This window comes from Oncorhynchus keta, chromosome 15 (assembly GCF_023373465.1).
Source record: "Oncorhynchus keta strain PuntledgeMale-10-30-2019 chromosome 15, Oket_V2, whole genome shotgun sequence".
Lineage (NCBI taxonomy): Eukaryota > Metazoa > Chordata > Actinopteri > Salmoniformes > Salmonidae > Oncorhynchus > Oncorhynchus keta.
The window spans coordinates 1,788,962-1,813,606 of NC_068435.1; the positions used below are offsets into that span (position 1 = coordinate 1,788,962).

Sequence of the window (24,645 nt, forward strand, 5' to 3'; positions counted from 1 at the left end):
TCCTGGCCTATACTGTGGTCCCATCCTCACCCACTGTGGTTCTCCCTGGCCTATACTGTGGTTCTCCCATCCTCACCTATACTGTGGTTCTCCCATCCTCACCTATACTGTGGTTCTCCCATCCTCACCTATACTGTGGTTCTCCCATCCTGGCCTATACTGTGGTTCTCCCATCCTCACCTATACTGTGGTTCTCCCATCCTGGCCTATACTGTGGTTCTCCCATCCTGGCCTATACTGTGGTTCTCCCATACTGTGGTTCTCCCATCCTGGCCCTGTGTTTCTCCCATCCTCACCTATACTGTGGTTCTCCCATCCTGGCCTATACTGTGGTTCTCCCATCCTGGCCTATACTGTGGTTCTCCCATCCTCACCTATACTGTGGTTCTCCCATCCTCGCCTATACTGTGGTTCTCCCATCCTGGCCTATACTGTGGTTCTCCCATCCTCGCCTATACTGTGGTTCTCCCATCCTCACCTATACTGTGGTTCTCCCATCCTCACCTATACTGTGGTTCTCCCATCCTCACCTATACTGTGGTTCTCCCATCCTCACCTATACTGTGGTTCTCCCATCCTCACCTATACTGTGGTTCTCCCATCCTCGCCATACCTCCCATCCTCATACTGTGGTTCTCCCATCCTCACCTATACTGTGGTTCTCCCATCCTGGCCTATACTGTGGTTCTCCCATCCTCGCCTATACTGTGGTTCTCCCATCCTGGCCTATACTGTGGTTCCCCCATCCTGGCCTATACTGTGGTTCTCCCATCCTGGCCTATACTGTGGTTCTCCCATCCTCACCTATACTGTGGTTCTCCCATCCTCACCTATACTGTGGTTCTCCCATCCTCGCCTATACTGTGGTTCTCCCATCCTCACCTATACTGTGGTTCTCCCATCCTGGCCTATACTGTGGTTCTCCCATCCTCGCCTATACTGTGGTTCTCCCATCCTGGCCTATACTGTGGTTCTCCCATCCTGGCCTATACTGTGGTTCTCCCATCCTCACCTATACTGTGGTTCCCCCATCCTCACCTATACTGTGGTTCTCCCATCCTTGTAAATTGCTCAAGTCACCAGCCTCCACTGGTGTGTGTGTGTGTGTGTGTGTGGTTCTCCCATCGTGCCTATACTGTGGTTCTCCCATCCTACCGTTGGTCCTCTTGGTCCTGGGTAACTGAAGCCAGCTCTTCCCACATCGCCCTACAGCAGCACAGAAATCAATCGATCAGCACAGAGATCAATCAATCGCAACGCAGTCAAAACAGTCACATTAGGGTTCCCAAACTCAGTCCTGGGTCCGCCTGGGGGCATGTTTTGGTTTAGGGTTCCCAAACTCGGTCCTGGGTCCGCCTGGGGGCATGTTTTGGTTTAGGGTTCCCAAACTCGGTCCTGGGTCCGCCTGGGGGCATGTCTTGGTTTAGGGTTCCCAAACTCGGTCCTGGGTCCGCCTGGGGGCATGTTTAGGTTTAGGGTTCCCAAACTCAGTCCTGGGTCCGCCTGGGGGCATGTTTTGCCTTTAGGGTTCCCAAACTCAGTCCTGGGTCCGCCTGGGGGCATGTTTTCCTTTACTGGGTTCCCAAACTCAGTCCTGGGTCCGCCTGGGGGCATGTTTTGGTTTGGGTTCCCAAACTCAGTCCTGGGTCCGCCTGGGGGCATGTTTTGGTTTAGGGTTCCCAAACTCAGTCCTGGGTCCCCTGGGGGCATGTTTTGGTTTAGGGTCTCCCAAACTCAGTCCTGGGTCCCCTGGGGGCATGTTTTGGTTTAGGGTTCCCAAACTCAGTCCTGGGTCCGCCTGGGGGCATGTTTTGGTTTACTGGGTTCCCAAACTCAGTCCTGGGTTCGCCTGGGGGCATGTTTTCCCATCCTTAGGGTTCCCAAACTCAGTCCTGGGTCCGCCTGGGGGCATGTTTTGGTTTAGGGTTCCCAAACTCAGTCCTGGGTCCGCCTGGGGGCATGTTTTGGTTTAGGGTTCATCCTCAAACTCAGTTCCTGGGTCCACCTGGGGGCATGTTTTGGTTCTCCCATCCTTTAGGGTTCCCAAACTCAGTCCTGGGTCCGCCTGGGGGCATGTTTTCCTTTAGGGTTCCCAAACTCAGTCCTGTGGTCCGCCTGGGGGCATGTTTTGGTTTAGGGTTCCCAAACTCAGTCCTGGGTCCGCCTGGGGGCATGTTTTCCTCACCTTACTGGGTTCCCAAACCAGTCCTGGGTTCCCATCCTGGGGGCATGTTTTCACCTTTAGGGTTCCCAAACTCAGTCCTGGGTCCGCCTGGGGGCATGTTTTGGTTTAGGGTTCTCCCATCCTCAGTCCTGGGTCCGCCTGGGGGCATGTTTTGGTTTAGGGTTCCCAAACTGGTCCTGGGTCCGCCATGGGGGCATGTTTTGGTTTAGGGTTCCCTATACTGTGGTTCTCCCAGTCCTGTGGTCCGCCTGGGGGCATGTTTTTGGTTTAGGGTTTCCCAAACTCAGTCCTGGGTCCGCCTGGGGGCATGTTTTGGTTTAGGGTTCCCAAACTCAGTCCTGGGTCCGCCTGGGGGCATGTTTTGGTTTAGGGTTCCCAAACTCAGTCCTGGGTCCGCCTGGGGGCATGTTTTGGTTTAGGGTTCCCAAACTCAGTCCTGGGTCCGCCTGGGGGCATGTTTTGGTTTAGGGTTCCCAAACTCAGTCCTGGGTCCGCCTGGGGGCATGTTTTGGTTTAGGGTTCCCAAACTCAGTCCTGGGTCCGCCTGGGGGCATGTTTTGGTTTAGGGTTCCCAAACTCAGTCCTGGGTCCGCCTGGGGGCATGTTTTGGTTTAGGGTTCCCAAACTCAGTCCTGGGTCCGCCTGGGGGCATGTTTTGGTTTTGCCCTTAACACTCCACATCTGATTCAAATGATCAATAGCTTGACGATTAGTTGATCATTTGAATCAGCTGTGTAGTGCTAGGGACAAAACCCCAAAACATGCCCCCCTCGAGGTCCCGATAACTGAGTTTGGGGAACCTCCTGCATTAAAGATAGAGTCACAGCCATGAAGTCAACAGCAATATCAGGTTGACTTCCACAACAGCTAGAAGATCGTTAAACTTCTCTGTTGTCTTTTGCATCTCACTCATCTGCAGCTCCTCGTCACTGAGTCTCAGACAAACACACAGACACACAAAACTACATACACACACAGACACACTCAGACACACACACACACACACACACACACACACACACACACACACACACACACACACAGGGTTCACACACACAACTACACACACACAACTACATACACACAGACACACATGTTTACAGGGTTCCCACACAACTACGCCATGGGGGACAAATGTTTTGGTTTAGGGTACACACACACACAGACCGCCTGGGGGCAGACACACACACACAACCTGGGGGCACACCCACAAACTACACACGCCTGGGGGCAGACAAACACACACACACACAACTAAATACACACACAGACACACTCAGACACACAAACACACACACAACTACACCCACACAACTACACACATACTCAGACAAACACACCTGGGTCACGCCTAAATACAAACTCAGTCCACACTGGGGGCAGACACACACACACAGTCCACAACTGGGGCACACCCACACAACTACACACATACTCAGACAAACACACACACACACTACACACACACACACTCAGACACACACACGCACACACCACACTCAGACACACACACATGTTTTGGTTTAGGGTTCCCACACACACACTCAGACACACACACACAAGTACACACACACACACACTCAGACACACACACACAACTACACACACACTCAGACACACAACTACACACATACTCAGACAAACACACACACACACAACTACATCACACACACTCAGACACACACACGCACACACACACACACTCAGACACACACACACACAACTACACACACACACACACACACACACACACACTCAGACACACACACACACAACTACACCCACACAACTACACACATACTCAGACAAACACACACACACACAACTACACACACAGACACACTCAGACACACACACGCACACACACACACACACAACACACACACACACACACACTCAGACACACACACACAACTACACACACACACACACACTCAGACACACACACACAACTACACACACACACACACTCAGACACACACACACACACACACACACACACACACACACACACACACACACACACACACACACACACACACACACACACACACACACACACACACACACACTCAGACACACACACACACTCAGACAAACACACACACACAGACAACTACACACACACTCAGACAAACACACACACACACACACACAACTACACACACACTCAGACAAACACACACAACTACACACACACTCAGACAAACACAACTACACACACACTCAGACAAACACACACACACACACACACAACTACACACACACACTCAGACAAACACACACACACCTTTGGTCCTGCCAGGCCGGGGTCTCCTCTCGGTCCGGCATCACCGGGGTCGCCACGGGTACCCTGTTACACAGATAGTGGTTACCATAGCAACATTATGATGCCATCCCCGCGGTTACTGTAAATTGCCACCATATCACACACACACACACACACACACACACACACACACACACACACACACACACACACACACACACACACACACACACACACACACACACACAGAAACCCAACAACTCAAGAACACCTCCAAAGACAGACATTGTGATCAGACTGGTGAGGATCTGTGACCTACGTTCTTCCCTGCCACTCCTGAAGTACCGGGGGCCCGCGTGGCCCCGGGAGTCCGTTGTCCCCTTGGTTCCTTTGTTTCCTACTTCACCTGGCAGTCCTCTCAGCCCCTCAGGTCCTGCCTCGCCCTGAAACACAGAAGGACAACACAGGCAGGTAGGGGGTGTGTCTGTGTCTGAGCGAGAGCAAGTGTGTGTGTGTGTGTGTGTGTGTGTGTGTGTGTGTGTGTGTGTGTGTGTGTGTGTGTGTGTGTGTGTGTGTGTGTGTGTGTGCGTGCGTATGAGAGCAAGTGTGTGTGAGCGATGTTGTGTCATACCTTGTCTCCTTTAACTCCGTCTGGTCCCGGGGTCCCCATTGGCCCAAAGTCTCCTCTTCTCCCCTACAAACACAACAACCCAACAACCATCAGAGAAACATTACACAGCCGTTAAAAGAGACAGAAAACATTAAGACTATGGCCACAACGTTCAGACAATATTGAGACACAGAGCTAGTTTCCCTAGAACACGTTGCCTGTGGCATCAGGCAGAGTTTCAGAGGGTCTCACCAGTTCTCCCTTGTCTCCTGGGCCTCCAATAGTTCCCTAGAAGAGACACACAAATGATTATATATATATATATTATATTATTATATGACATATAGTATTTTACATTGCTGTGCCAGTTAGAGTGTTGTAGTATGTGCGGAGTAGAGCTTCTTACTGGTGTTCCTTTGGCTCCAGGGAAGCCAGGCGAGCCGGAACTCCCTCTCTCACCCTGAGGAGGAGGAAGACAACAAGGTTATTTACCCTTTGACCTCTAACTTTGACCTCTAACCTTTCTATCGGGTCCCTGGCCTAACAACCAGAGAGGAGCCGTGGAGAGCAACAGAGGTCAGGGACGATCCCTCTGATGTCAGAGCTGTACGGAACACTGGGATTTCCTGTTTACCTTAGGTCCAGCGTCTCCCACCGGGCCGAGGGGGCCTGCGCTTCCTGGTCGACCGGGATCTCCCTGGAGACACAAACACAGTGTATAACTAGGGGTCCAAGCAGCAAACGAGGCGTTGTAATGTTATTATTACAAATCTGTTTGATCTCAATCGCGTACCTTCTCTCCTTCTGTTCCAGGAAGTCCGCCATTGCCCGCGTCTCCTGCGTGACCATCAGGACCCTGTTTTCAGACACACACACACACACACACACACACACACACACACACACACACACACACACACAGGGAAAATAGTGATCAATATACACTCATTTCAACCAGATTTCAACCACAAATCAACAACATGATTTCAAGGATTGGTTTACTTGAAGTAGAATTCAGGTTTGTTGAGATCACAATTAATAATCAAGGCAATAGTGTTGCTAGTAATAGTAACATATACTAGATGTGTCACGTCCGCTCCCCCTCCTCCTCCTCCATTACGCACTCCTGGAACCATCATTACGCACTCCTGGAACCATCATTACGCACTCCTGGAACCATCATTACGCACTCCTGGAACCATCATTACGCACACCTGCCTTCCCTCGTCACGCGCATCAGCGATATTGGACTCACCTGGACTCTATCACCTGTTTATTACCTCCACTGTCTGTGTCAGTTCCCTGCTCTGTTCCCTGCCGCTGCATTGATTGATTACATACCCTGTCTCCTGGATCTAGTCAGGTTTCTCAGAACATACCCTGTCTCCTGGATCTAGTCAGGTTTCTCAGAACATACCCTGTCTCCAGGATCTAGTCAGGTTTCTCAGAACATACCCTGTCTCCTGGATCTAGTCAGGTTTCTCAGAACATACCCTGTCTCCTGGATCTAGTCAGGTTTCTCAGAACATACCCTGTCTCCTGGATCTAGTCAGGTTTCTCAGAACATACCCTGTCTCCTGGATCTAGTCAGGTTTCTCAGAACATACCCTGTCTCCTGGATCTAGTCAGGTTTCTCAGAACATACCCTGTCTCCTGGGTCATGTCAGGTTTCTCAGAACATACCCTGTCTCCTGGATCTAGTCAGGTTTCTCAGAACATACCCTGTCTCCTGGATCTAGTCAGGTTTCTCAGAACATACCCTGTCTCCTGGATCTAGTCAGGTTTCTCAGAACATACCCTGTCTCCTGGATCTAGTCAGGTTTCTCAGAACATACCCTGTCTCCTGGATCTAGTCAGGTTTCTCAGAACATACCCTGTCTACTGGGTCATGTCAGGTTTCTCAGAACATACCCTGTCTCCTGGATCTAGTCAGGTTTCTCAGAACATACCCTGTCTCCTGGATCTAGTCAGGTTTCTCAGAACATACCCTGTCTCCTGGATCTAGTCAGGTTTCTCAGAACATACCCTGTCTCCTGGATCTAGTCAGGTTTCTCAGAACATACCCTGTCTCCTGGATCTAGTCAGGTTTCTCAGAACATACCCTGTCTCCTGGATCTAGTCAGGTTTCTCAGAACATACCCTGTCTCCTGGATCTAGTCAGGTTTCTCAGAACATACCCTGTCTCCTGGATCTAGTCAGGTTTCTCAGAACATACCCTGTCTCCTGGATCTAGTCAGGTTTCTCAGAACATACCCTGTCTCCTGGATCTAGTCAGGTTTCTCAGAACATACCCTGTCTCCTGGATCTAGTCAGGTTTCTCAGAACATACCCTGTCTCCTGGATCTCCTTTGCAGCCGGGAGCGCCAATGCGTCCGATCTTCCCCTTCTGTCCGTCTGTCCCGTTGCGTCCAGCGAGGCCGGCCACACCCTTCGTCCCCTCAGCTCCGATCTCTCCCTGAAAACACACACACTCAGCAATAACACAGAATCTACCTCGAGTCCCACGATGCCCAGATCTGAAAATCAATAAATAATACCTAATGAAATATTTCTCACCTTTTCACCCTCCAGACCGATTTCACCCTACAAGAACAGAACAGAACACAGAACAACAGCCATTAGGGAAACAACACACATAAATACATTATTACTAGTCACTATATCTAAATACATTATTACTAGTCACTACATATAAATACATTATTACTAGTCACTATATCTAAATACATTATTACTAGTCACTACATATAAATACATTATTACTAGTCACTGTATATGAATACATTATTACTGGTATTACTAGTCACTACATATAAATACATTATTACTAGTCACTACATATAAATACATTATTACTGGTATTACTAGTCACTACATATAAATACATTATTACTGGTATTACTAGTCACTACATATAAATACATTATTACTGGTATTACTAGTCACTATATATAAATACATTATTACTAGTCACTATATATAAATACATTATTACTGGTATTACTAGTCACTACATATAAATACATTGTTACTAGTCACTACATATAAATACATTATTACTGGTATTACTAGTCACTACATATAAATACATTATTACTGGTATTACTAGTCACTATATATAAATACATTATTACTAGTCACTATATCTAAATACATTATTACTGGTATTACTAGTCACTACATATAAAACATTGTTACTAGTCACTACATATAAATACATTAGAACTGGTATTACTAGTCACTACATATAAATACATTATTACTAGTCACTACATATAAATACATTATTACTAGTCACTACATATAAATACATTATTACTGGTATTACTAGTCACTATATATAAATACATTATTACTGGTATTACTAGTCACTACATATAAATACATTATTACTGGTATTACTAGTCACTATATATAAATACATTATTACTAGTCACTACATATAAATACATTATTACTAGTCACTACATATAAATACATTATTACTGGTATTACTAGTCACTACATATAAATACATTATTACTGGTATTACTAGTCACTATATATAAATACATTATTACTGGTATTACTAGTCACTACATATAAATACATTATTACTAGTCACTACATATAAATACATTATTACTGGTATTACTAGTCACTACATATAAATACATTATTACTGGTATTACTAGTCACTACATATACATATATTATTACTAGTCACTATATAAATACATTATTACTGGTATTACTAGTCACTATATATAAATACATTATTACTAGTCACTATATATAAATACATTATTACTGGTATTACTAGTCACTATATATAAATACATTATTACTAGTCACTACATATAAATACATTATTACTAGTCACTACATATAAATACATTATTACTGGTATTACTAGTCACTACATATAAATACATTATTACTGGTATTACTAGTCACTATATATAAATACATTATTACTAGTCACTACATATAAATACATTATTACTAGTCACTACATATAAATACATTATTACTAGTCACTACATATAAATACATTATTACTGGTATTACTAGTCACTATATATAAATACATTATTACTGGTATTACTAGTCACTATATATAAATACATTATTACTGGTATTACTAGTCACTCCGTATAAATACATTATTACTGATATTACTAGTCACTATATATAAATACATTATTACTAGTCACTATATCTAAATACATTATTACTGGTCACTATATCTAAATACATTATTACTAGTCACTACATATAAATACATTATTACTGGTATTACTAGTCACTACATATAAATACATTATTACTGGTATTACTAGTCACTATATATAAATACATTATTACTGGTATTACTAGTCACTCCGTATAAATACATTATTACTGATATTACTAGTCACTATATATAAATACATTATTACTAGTCACTATATCTAAATACATTATTACTGGTCACTATATCTAAATACATTATTACTAGTCACTACATATAAATACATTATTACTGGTATTACTAGTCACTATATATAAATACATTATTACTGGTATTACTAGTCACTCCGTATAAATACATTATTACTGATATTACTAGTCACTATATATAAATACATTATTACTAGTCACTATATCTAAATACATTATTACTGGTCACTATATCTAAATACATTATTACTAGTCACTACATATAAATACATTATTACTGGTATTACTAGTCCTGTCTTATAATATCACTACATATAAATACATTATTACTGGTATTACTAGTCACTACATATAAATACATTATTACTAGTCACTATATCTAAATACATTATTACTGGTATTACTAGTCACTATATATAAATACATTATTACTGGTATTACTAGTCACTATATATAAATACATTATTACTGGTATTACTAGTCACTATATATAAATACATTATTACTAGTCACTATATATAAATACATTATTACTAGTCACTACATATAAATACATTATTACTGGTATTACTAGTCACTATATCTAAATACATTATTACTAGTCACTATATATAAATACATTATTACTAGTCACTATATCTAAATACATTATTACTAGTCACTATATATGAATACATTATTACTGGTATTACTAGTCACTACATATAAATACATTATTACTAGTCACTATATATAAATACATTATTACTAGCCACTACATATGAATACATTATTACTAGTCACTACATATAAATACATTATTACTAGTCACTACATATAAATACATTATTACTAGTCACTATATCTAAATACATTATTACTGGTATTACTAGTCACTATATATAAATACATTATTAATAGTCACTGTATATAAATACATTATTACTGGTATTACTAGTCACTATATATAAATACATTATTACTGGTATTACTAGTCACTATATATAAACACATTATTACTGGTATTACTAGTCACTATATATAAATACATTATTAATAGTCACTGTATATAAATACATTATTACTGGTATTACTAGTCACTATATATAAATACATTATTACTGGTATTACTAGTCACTATATATAAACACATTATTACTGGTATTACTAGTCACTATATATAAATACATTATTACTAGTCACTATATATAAATACATTATTACTGGTATTACTAGTCACTACATATAAATACATTATTACTGGTATTACTAGTCACTACATATACATATATTATTACTAGTCACTATATATAAATACATTATTACTGGTATTACTAGTCACTACATATAAATACATTATTACTGGTATTACTAGTCACTATATATAAATACATTATTACTGGTATTACTAGTCACTACATATAAATACATTATTACTAGTCACTATATATAAATACATTATTACTGGTATTACTAGTCACTACATATAAATACATTATTACTAGTCACTATATATAAATACATTATTACTGGTATTACTAGTCACTACATATAAATACATTATTACTAGTCACTACATATAAATACATTATTACTAGTCACTACATATAAATACATTATAACTGGTATTACTAGTCACTATATATAAATACAGTATTACTGGTATTACTAGTCACTATATATAAATACATTATTACTAGTCACTATATATAAATACATTTTTACTGGTATTACTAGTCACTATATATAAATACATTATTACTGGTATTACTAGTCACTACATATAAATACATTATTACTGGTATTACTAGTCACTACATATAAATACATTATTACTGGTATTACTAGTCACTACATATAAATACATTATTACTAGTCACTACATATAAATACATTATTACTGGTATTACTAGTCACTACATATAAATACATTATTACTGGTATTACTAGTCACTACATATACATATATTATTACTAGTCACTACATAAATACATTTTTACTGGTATTACTAGTCACTATATATAAATACATTATTACTAGTCACTATATATAAATACATTATTACTGGTATTACTAGTCACTACATATAAATACATTATTACTAGTCACTACATATAAATACATTATTACTAGTCACTACATATGAATACATTATTACTGGTATTACTAGTCACTACATATGAATACATTATTACTGGTATTACTAGTCACTACATATAAATACATTATTACTAGTCACTACATATAAATACATTATTACTAGTCACTACATATAAATACATTATTACTAGTCACTACATATAAATACATTATTACTGGTATTACTAGTCACTACATATAAATACATTATTACTGGTATTACTAGTCACTATATATAAATACATTATTACTGGTATTACTAGTCACTACATATAAATACATTATTACTGGTATTACTAGTCACTACATATAAATACATTATTACTGATATTACTAGTCACTATATATAAATACATTATTACTAGTCACTATATATAAATACATTATTACTGGTCACTATATCTAAATACATTATTACTAGTCACTACATATAAATACATTATTACTGGTATTACTAGTCACTACATATAAATACATTATTACTGGTATTACTAGTCACTACATATAAATACATTATTACTAGTCACTATATCTAAATACATTATTACTGGTATTACTAGTCACTATATATAAATACATTATTACTGGTATTACTAGTCACTATATATAAATACATTATTACTGGTATTACTAGTCACTATATATAAATACATTATTACTAGTCACTATATATAAATACATTATTACTAGTCACTACATATAAATACATTATTACTGGTATTACTAGTCACTATATCTAAATACATTATTACTAGTCACTATATATAAATACATTATTACTAGTCACTATATCTAAATACATTATTACTAGTCACTATATATAAATACATTATTACTGGTATTACTAGTCACTACATATAAATGCATTATTACTAGTCACTATATATAAATACATTATTACTGGTATTACTAGTCACTATATAAAAATACATTATTACTAGTCACTATATATAAATACATTATTACTAGTCACTATATATAAATACATTATTACTAGTCACTACATATAAATACATTATTACTAGTCACTATATATAAATACATTATTACTAGTCACTACATATAAATACATTATTATTGGTATTACTAGTCACTATATATAAATACATTATTACTGGTATTACTAGTCACTATATATAAATACATTATTACTGGTATTACTAGTCACTATATATAAATACATTATTACTGGTATTACTAGTCACTATATATAAATACATTATTACTAGTCACTATATATAAATACATTATTACTGGTATTACTAGTCACTACATATAAATACATTATTACTAGTCACTATATATAAATACATTATTACTAGTCACTATATATGAATACATTATTACTGGTATTACTAGTCACTACATATAAATACATTATTACTGGTATTACTAGTCACTACATATAAATACATTATTACTAGTCACTATATATAAATACATTATTACTAGTCACTACATATAAATACATTATTACTAGTCACTACATATAAATACATTATTACTAGTCACTACATATAAATACATTATTACTGGTATTACTAGTCACTATATATAAATACATTATTACTGGTATTACTAGTCACTACATATAAATACATTATTACTGGTATTACTAGTCACTATATATAAATACATTATTACTAGTCACTACATATAAATACATTATTACTAGTCACTACATATGAATACATTATTACTAGTCACTATATCTAAATACATTATTACTAGTCACTATATATAAATACATTATTACTGGTATTACTAGTCACTACATATAAATACATTATTACTGGTATTACTAGTCACTATATATAAATACATTATTACTAGTCACTATATATAAATACATTATTACTGGTATTACTAGTCACTATATATAAATACATTATTACTGGTATTACTAGTCACTATATATAAATACATTATTACTGGTATTACTAGTCACTATATATAAATACATTATTACTAGTCACTACATATAAATACATTATTACTAGTCACTACATATAAATACATTATTACTAGTCACTACATATAAATACATTATTACTAGTCACTATATATAAATACATTATTACTAGTCACTATATCTAAATACATTATTACTAGTCACTATATATGAATACATTATTACTGGTATTACTAGTCACTACATATAAATACATTATTACTAGTCACTATATATAAATACATTATTACTGGTATTACTAGTCACTATATATAAACACATTATTACTAGTCGCTATATCTAAATACATTATTACTAGTCACTATATCTAAATACATTATTACTAGTCACTATATATAAATACATTATTACTAGTCACTACATATAAATACATTATTACTAGTCACTATATATAAATACATTATTACTAGTCACTACATATAAATACATTATTATTGGTATTACTAGTCACTATATATAAATACATTATTACTGGTATTACTAGTCACTATATATAAATACATTATTACTGGTATTACTAGTCACTATATATAAATACATTATTACTAGTCACTATATATAAATACATTATTACTAGTCACTACATATAAATACATTATTACTGGTATTACTAGTCACTACATATAAATACATTATATACTGGTATTACTAGTCACTATATATAAATACATTATTACTAGTCACTATATCTAAATACATTATTACTAGTATCACTAGTCACTATATATAAACACATTATTACTAGTCACTACATATAAATACATTATTACTGGTATTACTAGTCACTATATATAAATACATTATTACTAGTCACTATATATAAATACATTATTACTGGTATACTAGTCACTATATATAAATACAGTATTACTAGTCACTACATATAAATACATTACTTATCACTAGTCACTATATATAAACACATTATTACTAGTCACTACATATAAATACATTATTACTGGTATTACTAGTCACTATATATAAATACAGTATTACTAGTCACTACATATAACTACATTATTACTGGTATTACTAGTCACTATATATAAATACATTATTACTAGTCACTATATATAAATACATTGTTACTGGTATCACTAGTCACTATATATAAATACAGTATTACTAGTCACTACATATAAATACATTATTACTGGTATACTAGTCACTATATATAAATACAGTATTACTGGTATTACTAGTCACTACATATAAATACATTATTACTGGTATTACTAGTCACTATATATAATTGCATTATTACTGGTATTACTAGTCACTACATAAATAATAAGTAATAAATAATACATAAATAATACATAAATACATTATTACTGGTATTACTAGTCACTACATATAAATACATTATTACTAGTCACTACATATAAATACATTATTACTAGTCACTATATATAAATACATTATTACTAGTCACTACATATAAATACATTATTACTAGTCACTACATATAAATACATTATTACTAGTCACTACATATAAATACATTATTACTAGTCACTACATATAAATACATTATTACTAGTCACTATATATAAATACATTATTACTGGTATTACTAGTCACTACATATAAATACATTATTACTAGTCACTACATATAAATACATTATTACTGGTATTACTAGTCACTACATATAAATACATTATTACTAGTCACTATATATAAATACATTATTACTAGTCACTACATATAAATACATTATTACTGGTATTACTAGTCACTATATATAAATACATTATTACTGGTATTACTAGTCACTACATATAAATACATTATTACTAGTCACTATATATAAATACATTATTACTGGTATTACTAGTCACTATATATAAATACATTATTACTAGTCACTATATATAAATACATTATTACTGGTATTACTAGTCACTATATATAAATACATTATTACTAGTCACTATATATAAATACATTTTTACTGGTATTACTAGTCACTATATATAAATACATTATTACTAGTCACTACATATAAATACATTATTACTGGTATTACTAGTCACTATATATAAATACATTATTACTGGTATTACTAGTCACTACATATAAATACATTATTACTAGTCACTACATATAAATACATTATTACTAGTCACTATATATAAATACATTATTACTGGTATTACTAGTCACTACATATAAATACATTATTACTAGTCACTACATATAAATACATTATTACTGGTATTACTAGTCACTATATATAAATACATTATTACTGGTATTACTAGTCACTACATATAAATACATTATTACTAGTCACTACATATAAATACATTATTACTGGTATTACTAGTCACTACATATAAATACATTATTACTAGTCACTATATATAAATACATTATTACTGGTATTACTAGTCACTACATATAAATACATTATTACTAGTCACTATATATAAATACATTATTACTGGTATTACTAGTCACTATATATAAATACATTATTACTAGTCACGATATATAAATTCATTAGTACTAGTCACTATATATAAATACATTATTACTGGTATTACTAGTCACTACATATAAATACATTATTACTAGTCACTATATATAATTACATTATTACTGGTATTACTAGTCACTACATATAATAAATACATTATTACTAGTCACTACATATATAAATACATATTACTAGTATTACTAGTCACTACATATAAATACATTATTACTGGTATTACTAGTCACTACATATAAATACATTATTACTGGTATTACTAGTCACTATATATAAATACATTATTACTAGTCACTACATATAAATACATTATTACTAGTCACTACATATAAATACATTATTACTAGTCACTACATATAAATACATTATTACTGGTATTACTAGTCACTATATATAAATACATTATTACTGGTATTACTAGTCACTACATATAAATACATTAGTACTAGTCACTATATATAAATACATTATTACTGGTATTACTAGTCACTACATATAAGTACATTATTTCTAGTCACTATATATAAATACATTATTACTGGCATTACTAGTCACTACATATAAATACATTATTACTAGTCACTACATATAAATACAGTATTACTAGTATTACTAGTCACTACATATAAATACATTATTACTGGTATTACTAGTCACTACATATAAATACAGTATTACTAGTCACTACATATAAATACAGTATTACTAGTATTACTAGTCACTACATATAAATACATTATTACTGGTATTACTAGTCACTACATATAAATACAGTATTACTAGTATTACTAGTCACTACATATAAATACATTATTACTGGTATTACTAGTCACTACATATAAATACAGTATTACTAGTATTACTAGTCACTACATATAAATACATTATTACTGGTATTACTAGTCACTACATATAAATACATTATTACTAGTCACTACATATAAATACATTATTACTAGTCACTACATATAAATACATTATTACTGGTATTACTAGTCACTATATATAAATACATTATTACTAGTCACTATATATAAATACATTATTACTGGTATTACTAGTCACTATATATAAATACATTATTACTAGTCACTACATATAAATACATTATTACTGGTATTACTAGTCACTACATATAAATACATTATTACTGGTATTACTAGTCACTATATATAAATACATTATTACTGGTATTACTAGTCACTATATATAAATACATTATTACTGGTATTACTAGTCACTATATATAAATACATTATTACTGGTATTACTAGTCACTACATATAAATACATTATTACTGGTATTACTAGTCACTACATATAAATACATTATAACTGGTATTACTAGTCACTATATATAAATACAGTATTACTGGTACTACTAGTCACTATATATAAATACATTATTACTAGTCACTATATATAAATACATTTTTACTGGTATTACTAGTCACTATATATAAATACATTATTACTAGTCACTATATATAAATACATTATTACTAGTCACTATATATAAATACATTATTACTAGTCACTATATATAAATACATTATTACTAGTCACTATATATATATACATTATTACTAGTCACTACATATAAATACATTATTACTAGTCACTACATATAAATACATTATTACTAGTCACTATATATAAATACATTATTACTGGTATTACTAGTCACTATATATAAACACATTATTACTGGTATTATTAGTCACATTTGCATCTTTAGCATACATCATTACTGGTAGTGTGTGTGAATGGGAGGAGCATGAAGCCTTACCTTGACTCCTGGTTGACCAATGGGACCCTCGATGCCGGGGTCGCCCTGTCTTCCCCTCTCCCCTTTCAGACCGGAGTTACCATTGTCTCCTTTGATCCCCTGTAACACACAAGATATTAGTGGCGTGCTTCCTTTCTGGACCTCGTAAACTGTCGAAAACAGATCCAAATGGTTGCGTATCAGGCCTAGGGAAGTTATGTTGGCATTAACATGCATTCGAAACAGGATGTTTAGGCGGTTATTTAAATTAGCCTACATCACTGCAGTTTACAGCCCTAATCAATAGCGTAGTCACTTGATAGCAATAATACATTCCCCAATGCACTGTGTTGTAGCCCAGATAGAATAATGCTCTTGTCTAAAAACTAATTAATAGACCTACAGGGTGCAGTAGGATGGTCTGTTATTAATAGACCTACAGGGTGCAGTAGGATGGTCTGTTATTAATAGACCTACAGGGTGCAGTAGGATGGTCTGTTATTAATAGACCTACAGGGTGCAGTAGGATGGTCTGTTATTAATGTATACCTCAGGGTGCAGTAGGATGGTCTTTATCAATAGACCTACAGGGTGCAGTAGGATGGTCTGTTATTAATAGACCACAGGGTGCAGTAGGATGGTCTGTTATTAATAGACCTACAGGGTGCAGTAGGATGGTCTGTTATTAATAGACCTACAGGGTGCAGTAGGATGGTCTGTTATTAATAGACCTACAGGGTGCTGTAGGATGGTCTGTTATTAATAGACCTACAGGGTCTAGGATGGTCAGATTAATAGACCTACAGGGTGCAGTAGGATGGTCTGTTATTAATAGACCTACAGGGTGCAGTAGGATGGTCAAGACCTACAAGGGTGCAGTAGGATGGTCTGTTATTAATAGACCTACACATCTGCAGGGTGCAGTAGGATGGTCTGTTATTAATAGACCTACAGGGTGCAGTAGGATGGTCTGTTATTAATAGACCTACAGGGTGCAGTAGGATGGGTTATTAATGCAGGGTGGTCAGACCTACAGGGGATGGTTGATCCCACATTATTAATAGACCTCAGGGAGACCTACAGTAGGATGGTCTGTATCAATCAATCAATCAGGGAGAGCAGTAGGATGGTCTGTTATTAATCAGATCAGGGTGCAGTAGGATGGTCTGTATCAATAGACCTCAGGGTGCAGTAGGATGGTCTGTTATTAATCAATCAGACCTACAGGGTGCAGTAGGATGGAAATAGACCTACAGGGTGCAGTAGGATGGTCTGTTATTAATAGACCTACAGGGTGCAGTAGGATGGTCTGTTATTAATAGACCTCAATGCAGTAGGATGGTCTGGAGAAACAGAGACAGGGTCAGTAGGATGGTCAATCAATCAATAGACCACACAGGGATGGAAACAGAGAGGATGGTCTGTTATTAATAGACCTACAGGGTGCAGTAGGATGGTCTGATAGAACAGGGTGCAGTAGGATGGTCTGTGATCCCACATCAATTAATAGAGCAGGGTGCAGTAGGACAGTCTGTTATTAATAGACCAATCAGGGTGCAGTAGGATGGTCTGTTATTAATAGACCTACAGGGTGCAGTAGGATGGTCTGAGGGTCAGTAGGATGGTCTGTGATCCACATTATTAATAGATCAATCAGTAGGACAGGTTATTAATAGACCTGCAGGGTGCAGTAGGATGGTCTGTTATTAATAGATCAGACAGGGAAACATCTGTTATTAATCAAGTCAGGATAGACCTGCAGGGTGCAGTAGGATGGAAAGACCTACAGGGTGCAGTAGGATGGTCTGTTATTAATCAGACCTCAGGGTGCAGTAGGATGGTCTATTATTAATCAGGGTGCATAGGATGGTCTGTTATTAATAAACAGTAGGATGGTCTGTTATTAATCAGACCTACAGGGTGCAAACAGGATGGTCTAGTATTAATCAATCTACAGGTGAGTAGGATGGTCTGTATCAATCAGACCTACAGGGGCAGTAGGATGGTCTGTTATTAATCAGACCTACAGGGTGCAGTAGGATGGTCTGTTATTAATAGATACAGGGTGCAGTAGGATGGTCTGTTATTAATAGACCTACAGGGTGCAGTAGGATGGTCTGTTATTCAATCAATCAGGGTGCAGTAGGAGAAACAGGGTGCAGTAGGATCAATCTGTCAATCAATCAGGGATAAACAGGGTGCAGTAGGATGGTCAATCAATAGACCTGCAGGGTGCAGTAGGATGGGGAGAAACAGTAGGAGGGTGCTGTAGGATGGTCTGTTATTAATCAGACCTACAGGGTGCAGTAGGATATAGACCTACAGGGTGCAGTAGGATGGTCTGTTATTAAATACAGGGTGCAGTAGGATGGTCTGTTATTAAAACCAGAGACATCAGTAGGATGGTCTGTTATTAATAGACCTACAGGGTGCAGTAGGATGGTCTGTTCAATCAGATCAGGGAGCTGTAGGATGGTCTGTTATTAATAGACCTACAGGGTGCAGTAGGATGGTCTGTTATTAATAGACCTACAGGGTGCAGTAGGATGGTCTGTTATTAATAGACCTACAGGGTGCAGTAGGATGGTCTGTTATCTAGTACAGGGTGTAGGATAGACCTACAGGGTGCATGGTCTGTTATTAATAGACCTACAGGGTGCAGTAGGATGGTCTGTTATTAATCAGACCTACAGGGTGCATGGTCTGTTATTAATAGACCTACAGGGTGCAGTAGGATGGTCATCAGACCTACAGGGTGCAGTAGGATGGTCTGTTATTAATAGACCAATGCAGTAGGATGGTCTGAAACAGAGACATTATTAATCAATCAATCAGGGTGCAGTAGGATGGTCTAGTTATTAATCAGACCTACAGAGGTGCAGTAGGATGGTCTAGTTATCAATAATCAGGGAAACAGTAGGATGGTCTGTTATTAATAGACCTACAGGGTGCAGTAGGATGGTCTGTTATTAATAGACCTACAGGGTGCAGTATCAATAGACCTCTCACAGGGTAATAGGATGGTCCAGACCTACAGGGTGCAGTAGGATGGTCTAGACCTATTAGGAATCAATCAGGGTGCAGTAGATGGTCTGTTATCAATCAGACCTACAGGGTGCAGTAGGATGGTCTGTTATTAATCAACCTCAGTAGGATGGAAACAGAGACAGGGTCTAGTATCAATCAGATCAGGGTGCAGAGGATGGTCTGTTATCAATCAGATACAGGGTGCAGAGGATGGTCTGATCCCACATTATTAATCAACCTACAGGGTGCAGTAGGATGGTCTGGAACAGGACAGTAGGATGGTCTGTTATAATAATCAATCAGGGTGCAGTAGGACATCTGTTATTAATCAGACCTCAGGGAGCAGTAGGATGGTCTGTTATAATAATACAGGGTGAAACAGGATGGTCTGTTATTAATCAGGGTGAAACAGTAGGATGGTCTAGTATCAATAGACCTAAGGGTGCAGTAGGATGGTCTGTTAAATAGAGACATCTAGTATCAATCAATTAGGAGAACAGGGTGCAGTAGGATGGTCTGTTATTAATAACCTACAGGGAGAGTAGGATGGTCTGTTATTAATAGACCTACAGGGTGCAGTAGGATGGTCTGTTATTAATCAACCTGATCCCACATTATTAATAGACCTACAGGGTGCAGTAGGATGGTCTGTTAATCAACCTACAGGGTGCAGTAGGATGGTCTGTTCAATTCAATAGATGGTCCTACAGGGTGCAGTAGGATGGTCTGTGATCCCACATTATTAATAATCTAGGACAGGGAGCAGTAGGATGGTCTGTATCAATCAATTAACATTATTAATACCTACAGGGTGCAGTAGGACATCTGTAGTATCAATCAGACCTGCAGGGGTGACAGAGGGGATGGTCTGTTATTAATAGACCTCAGGGTTATGTATATTCATGTGTAGTTTATCATTATCGTCTTGGTGTGGATGGCCCTTTAACGGGAGAAACCAGAGAGGAGGAGAACTGACTGTCTGTCTGTCTGTCTGTCTGTCTGTGTGTGTGTGTGTGTGTGTGTGTGTACCTTCTGTCCTCTGTGTCCTTTGGGACCAGGAGGTCCTTCTGTCTCTAGACACTTCACCTTGTAGCACTAACATGGGAGAAACAGAGACATCTAGTATCAATCAATCAGGGAGAGACAGAGACATCTAGTATCAATCAATCAGGGAGAGACAGAGACATCTAGTATCAATCAATCACTCAATCAATCAGGGAGAAACAGAGACATCTAGTATCAATCAATCAGGGAGAAACAGAGACATCTAGTATCAATCAATCAGGGAGAAACAGAGACATCTAGTATCAATCAATCAGGGAGAAACAGAGACATCTAGTATCAATCAATCAGGGAGAAACAGAGACATCTAGTATCAATCAATCAGGGAGAAACAGAGACATCTAGTATCAATCAATCAATCAGACAGGGAGAGACAGAGACATCTAGTATCAATCAATCATCAGGGAGAAACAGAGACATCTAGTATCAATCAATCAGGGAGAAACAGAGATATCTAGTATCAATCAATCAGACAGGGAGAAACAGAGACATCTAGTATCAATCAATCAATCAGACAGGGAGAAACAGAGATATCTAGTATCAATCAATCAGGGAGAGACAGAGACATCTAGTATCAATCAATCAGGGAGAAACAGAGACATCTAGTATCAATCAATCAGGGAGAAACAGAGACATCTAGTATCAATCAATCAGGGAGAAACAGAGACATCTAGTATCAATCAATCAGGGAGAAACAGAGACATCTAGTATCAATCAATCAATCAGGGAGAGACAGAGACATCTAGTATCAATCAATCACTCAGGGAGAAACAGAGATATCTAGTATCAATCAATCAGGGAGAGACAGAGACATCTAGTATCAATCAATCAGGGAGAAACAGAGACATCTAGTATCAATCAATCAATCAGGGAGAGACAGAGACATCTAGTATCAATCAATCAGGGAGAAACAGAGACATCTAGTATCAATCAATCAATCAGACAGGGAGAAACAGAGATATCTAGTATCAATCAATCAATCAGGGAGAAACAGAGACATCTAGTATCAATCAATCACTCAGGGAGAAACAGAGATATCTAGTATCAATCAATCAATCAGGGAGAAACAGAGACATCTAGTATCAATCAATCAGGGAGAAACAGAGACATCTAGTATCAATCAATCAGGGAGAAACAGAGACATCTAGTATCAATCAATCAGGGAGAAACAGAGACATCTAGTATCAATCAATCAATCAGACAGGGAGAAACAGAGATATCTAGAATCAATCAATCAGGGAGAAACAGAGACATCTAGTATCAATCAATCAATCAGACAGGGAGAAACAGAGATATCTAGTATCAATCAATCAGGGAGAGACAGAGACATCTAGTATCAATCAATCAATCAGGGAGAAACAGAGACATCTAGTATCAATCAATCAATCAGGGAGAGACAGAGACATCTAGTATCAATCAATCAGGGAGAGACAGAGACATCTAGTATCAATCAATCAGGGAGAAACAGAGACATCTAGTATCAATCAATCAGGGAGAGACAGAGACATCTAGTATCAATCAATCAGGGAGAAACAGAGACATCTAGTATCAATCAATCAGGGAGAGACAGAGACATCTAGTATCAATCAATCAGGGAGAGACAGAGACATCTAGTATCAATCAATCAGGGAGAAACAGAGACATCTAGTATCAATCAATCAGGGAGAGACAGAGACATCTAGTATCAATCAATCAGGGAGAGACAGAGACATCTAGTATCAATCAATCAGGGAGAAACAGAGACATCTAGTATCAATCAATCAGGGAGAGACAGAGACATCTAGTATCAATCAATCAGGGAGAAACAGAGACATCTAGTATCAATCAATCAGGGAGAGACAGAGACATCTAGTATCAATCAATCAGGGAGAAACAGAGACATCTAGTATCAATCAATCAGGGAGAAACAGAGACATCTAGTATCAATCAATCAGGGAGAAACAGAGACATCTAGTATCAATCAATCAGGGAGAGACAGAGACATCTAGTATCAATCAATCAGGGAGAAACAGAGACATCTAGTATCAATCAATCAGGGAGAGACAGAGACATCTAGTATCAATCAATCAGGGAGAGACAGAGACATCTAGTATCAATCAATCAGGGAGAAACAGAGACATCTAGTATCAATCAATCAGGGAGAGACAGAGACATCTAGTATCAATCAATCAGGGAGAAACAGAGACATCTAGTATCAATCAATCAGGGAGAAACAGAGACATCTAGTATCAATCAATCAGGGAGAGACAGAGACATCTAGTATCAATCAATCAGGGAGAAACAGAGACATCTAGTATCAATCAATCAGGGAGAAACAGAGATATCTCGTATCAATCAATCAATCAGACAGGGATATACAGAGATATCTAGTATCATTCAATCAATCAATAAATAATCAAACCTCTAATGTATATATATATATATACACTACATGATCAAAAGTATATGGCCACCTGCTCATCAAACTTCTCATTCCAAAATCATGGGCATTAATATGGAGTTGGTCCCTCCTTTGTTGCTATAACAGCCTCCACTCTTCTGGGAAGGCTTTCCACTAGATGTTGGAACATTGCTGCTATAACAGCCTCCACTCTTCTGGGAAGGCTTTCCACTAGATGTTGGAACATTGCTGCTATAACAGCCTCCACTCTTCTGGGAAGGCTTTCCACTAGATGTTGGAACATTGCTGCTATAACAGCCTCCACTCTTCT

The 24,645-nt window shown here is 36.7% G+C and overlaps 1 protein-coding gene across 1 annotated transcript in view; it reads right to left on the bottom strand.

The window, feature by feature from the left end:
- LOC118382822 (collagen alpha-2(VI) chain-like) overlaps positions 1-24,645 on the bottom strand; it is a 62,855-nt gene that overhangs the window by 22,184 nt on the left and 16,026 nt on the right. The window contains 14 exon segments of the mRNA XM_052462752.1: positions 1,156-1,206; positions 4,476-4,538; positions 4,774-4,802; positions 4,805-4,840; positions 4,843-4,897; positions 5,086-5,148; positions 5,317-5,352; positions 5,471-5,524; positions 5,699-5,761; positions 5,858-5,920; positions 7,394-7,519; positions 7,621-7,647; positions 17,867-17,965; positions 21,902-21,967. Coding sequence (XP_052318712.1) covers positions 1,156-1,206; positions 4,476-4,538; positions 4,774-4,802; positions 4,805-4,840; positions 4,843-4,897; positions 5,086-5,148; positions 5,317-5,352; positions 5,471-5,524; positions 5,699-5,761; positions 5,858-5,920; positions 7,394-7,519; positions 7,621-7,647; positions 17,867-17,965; positions 21,902-21,967 — 831 coding nt within the window.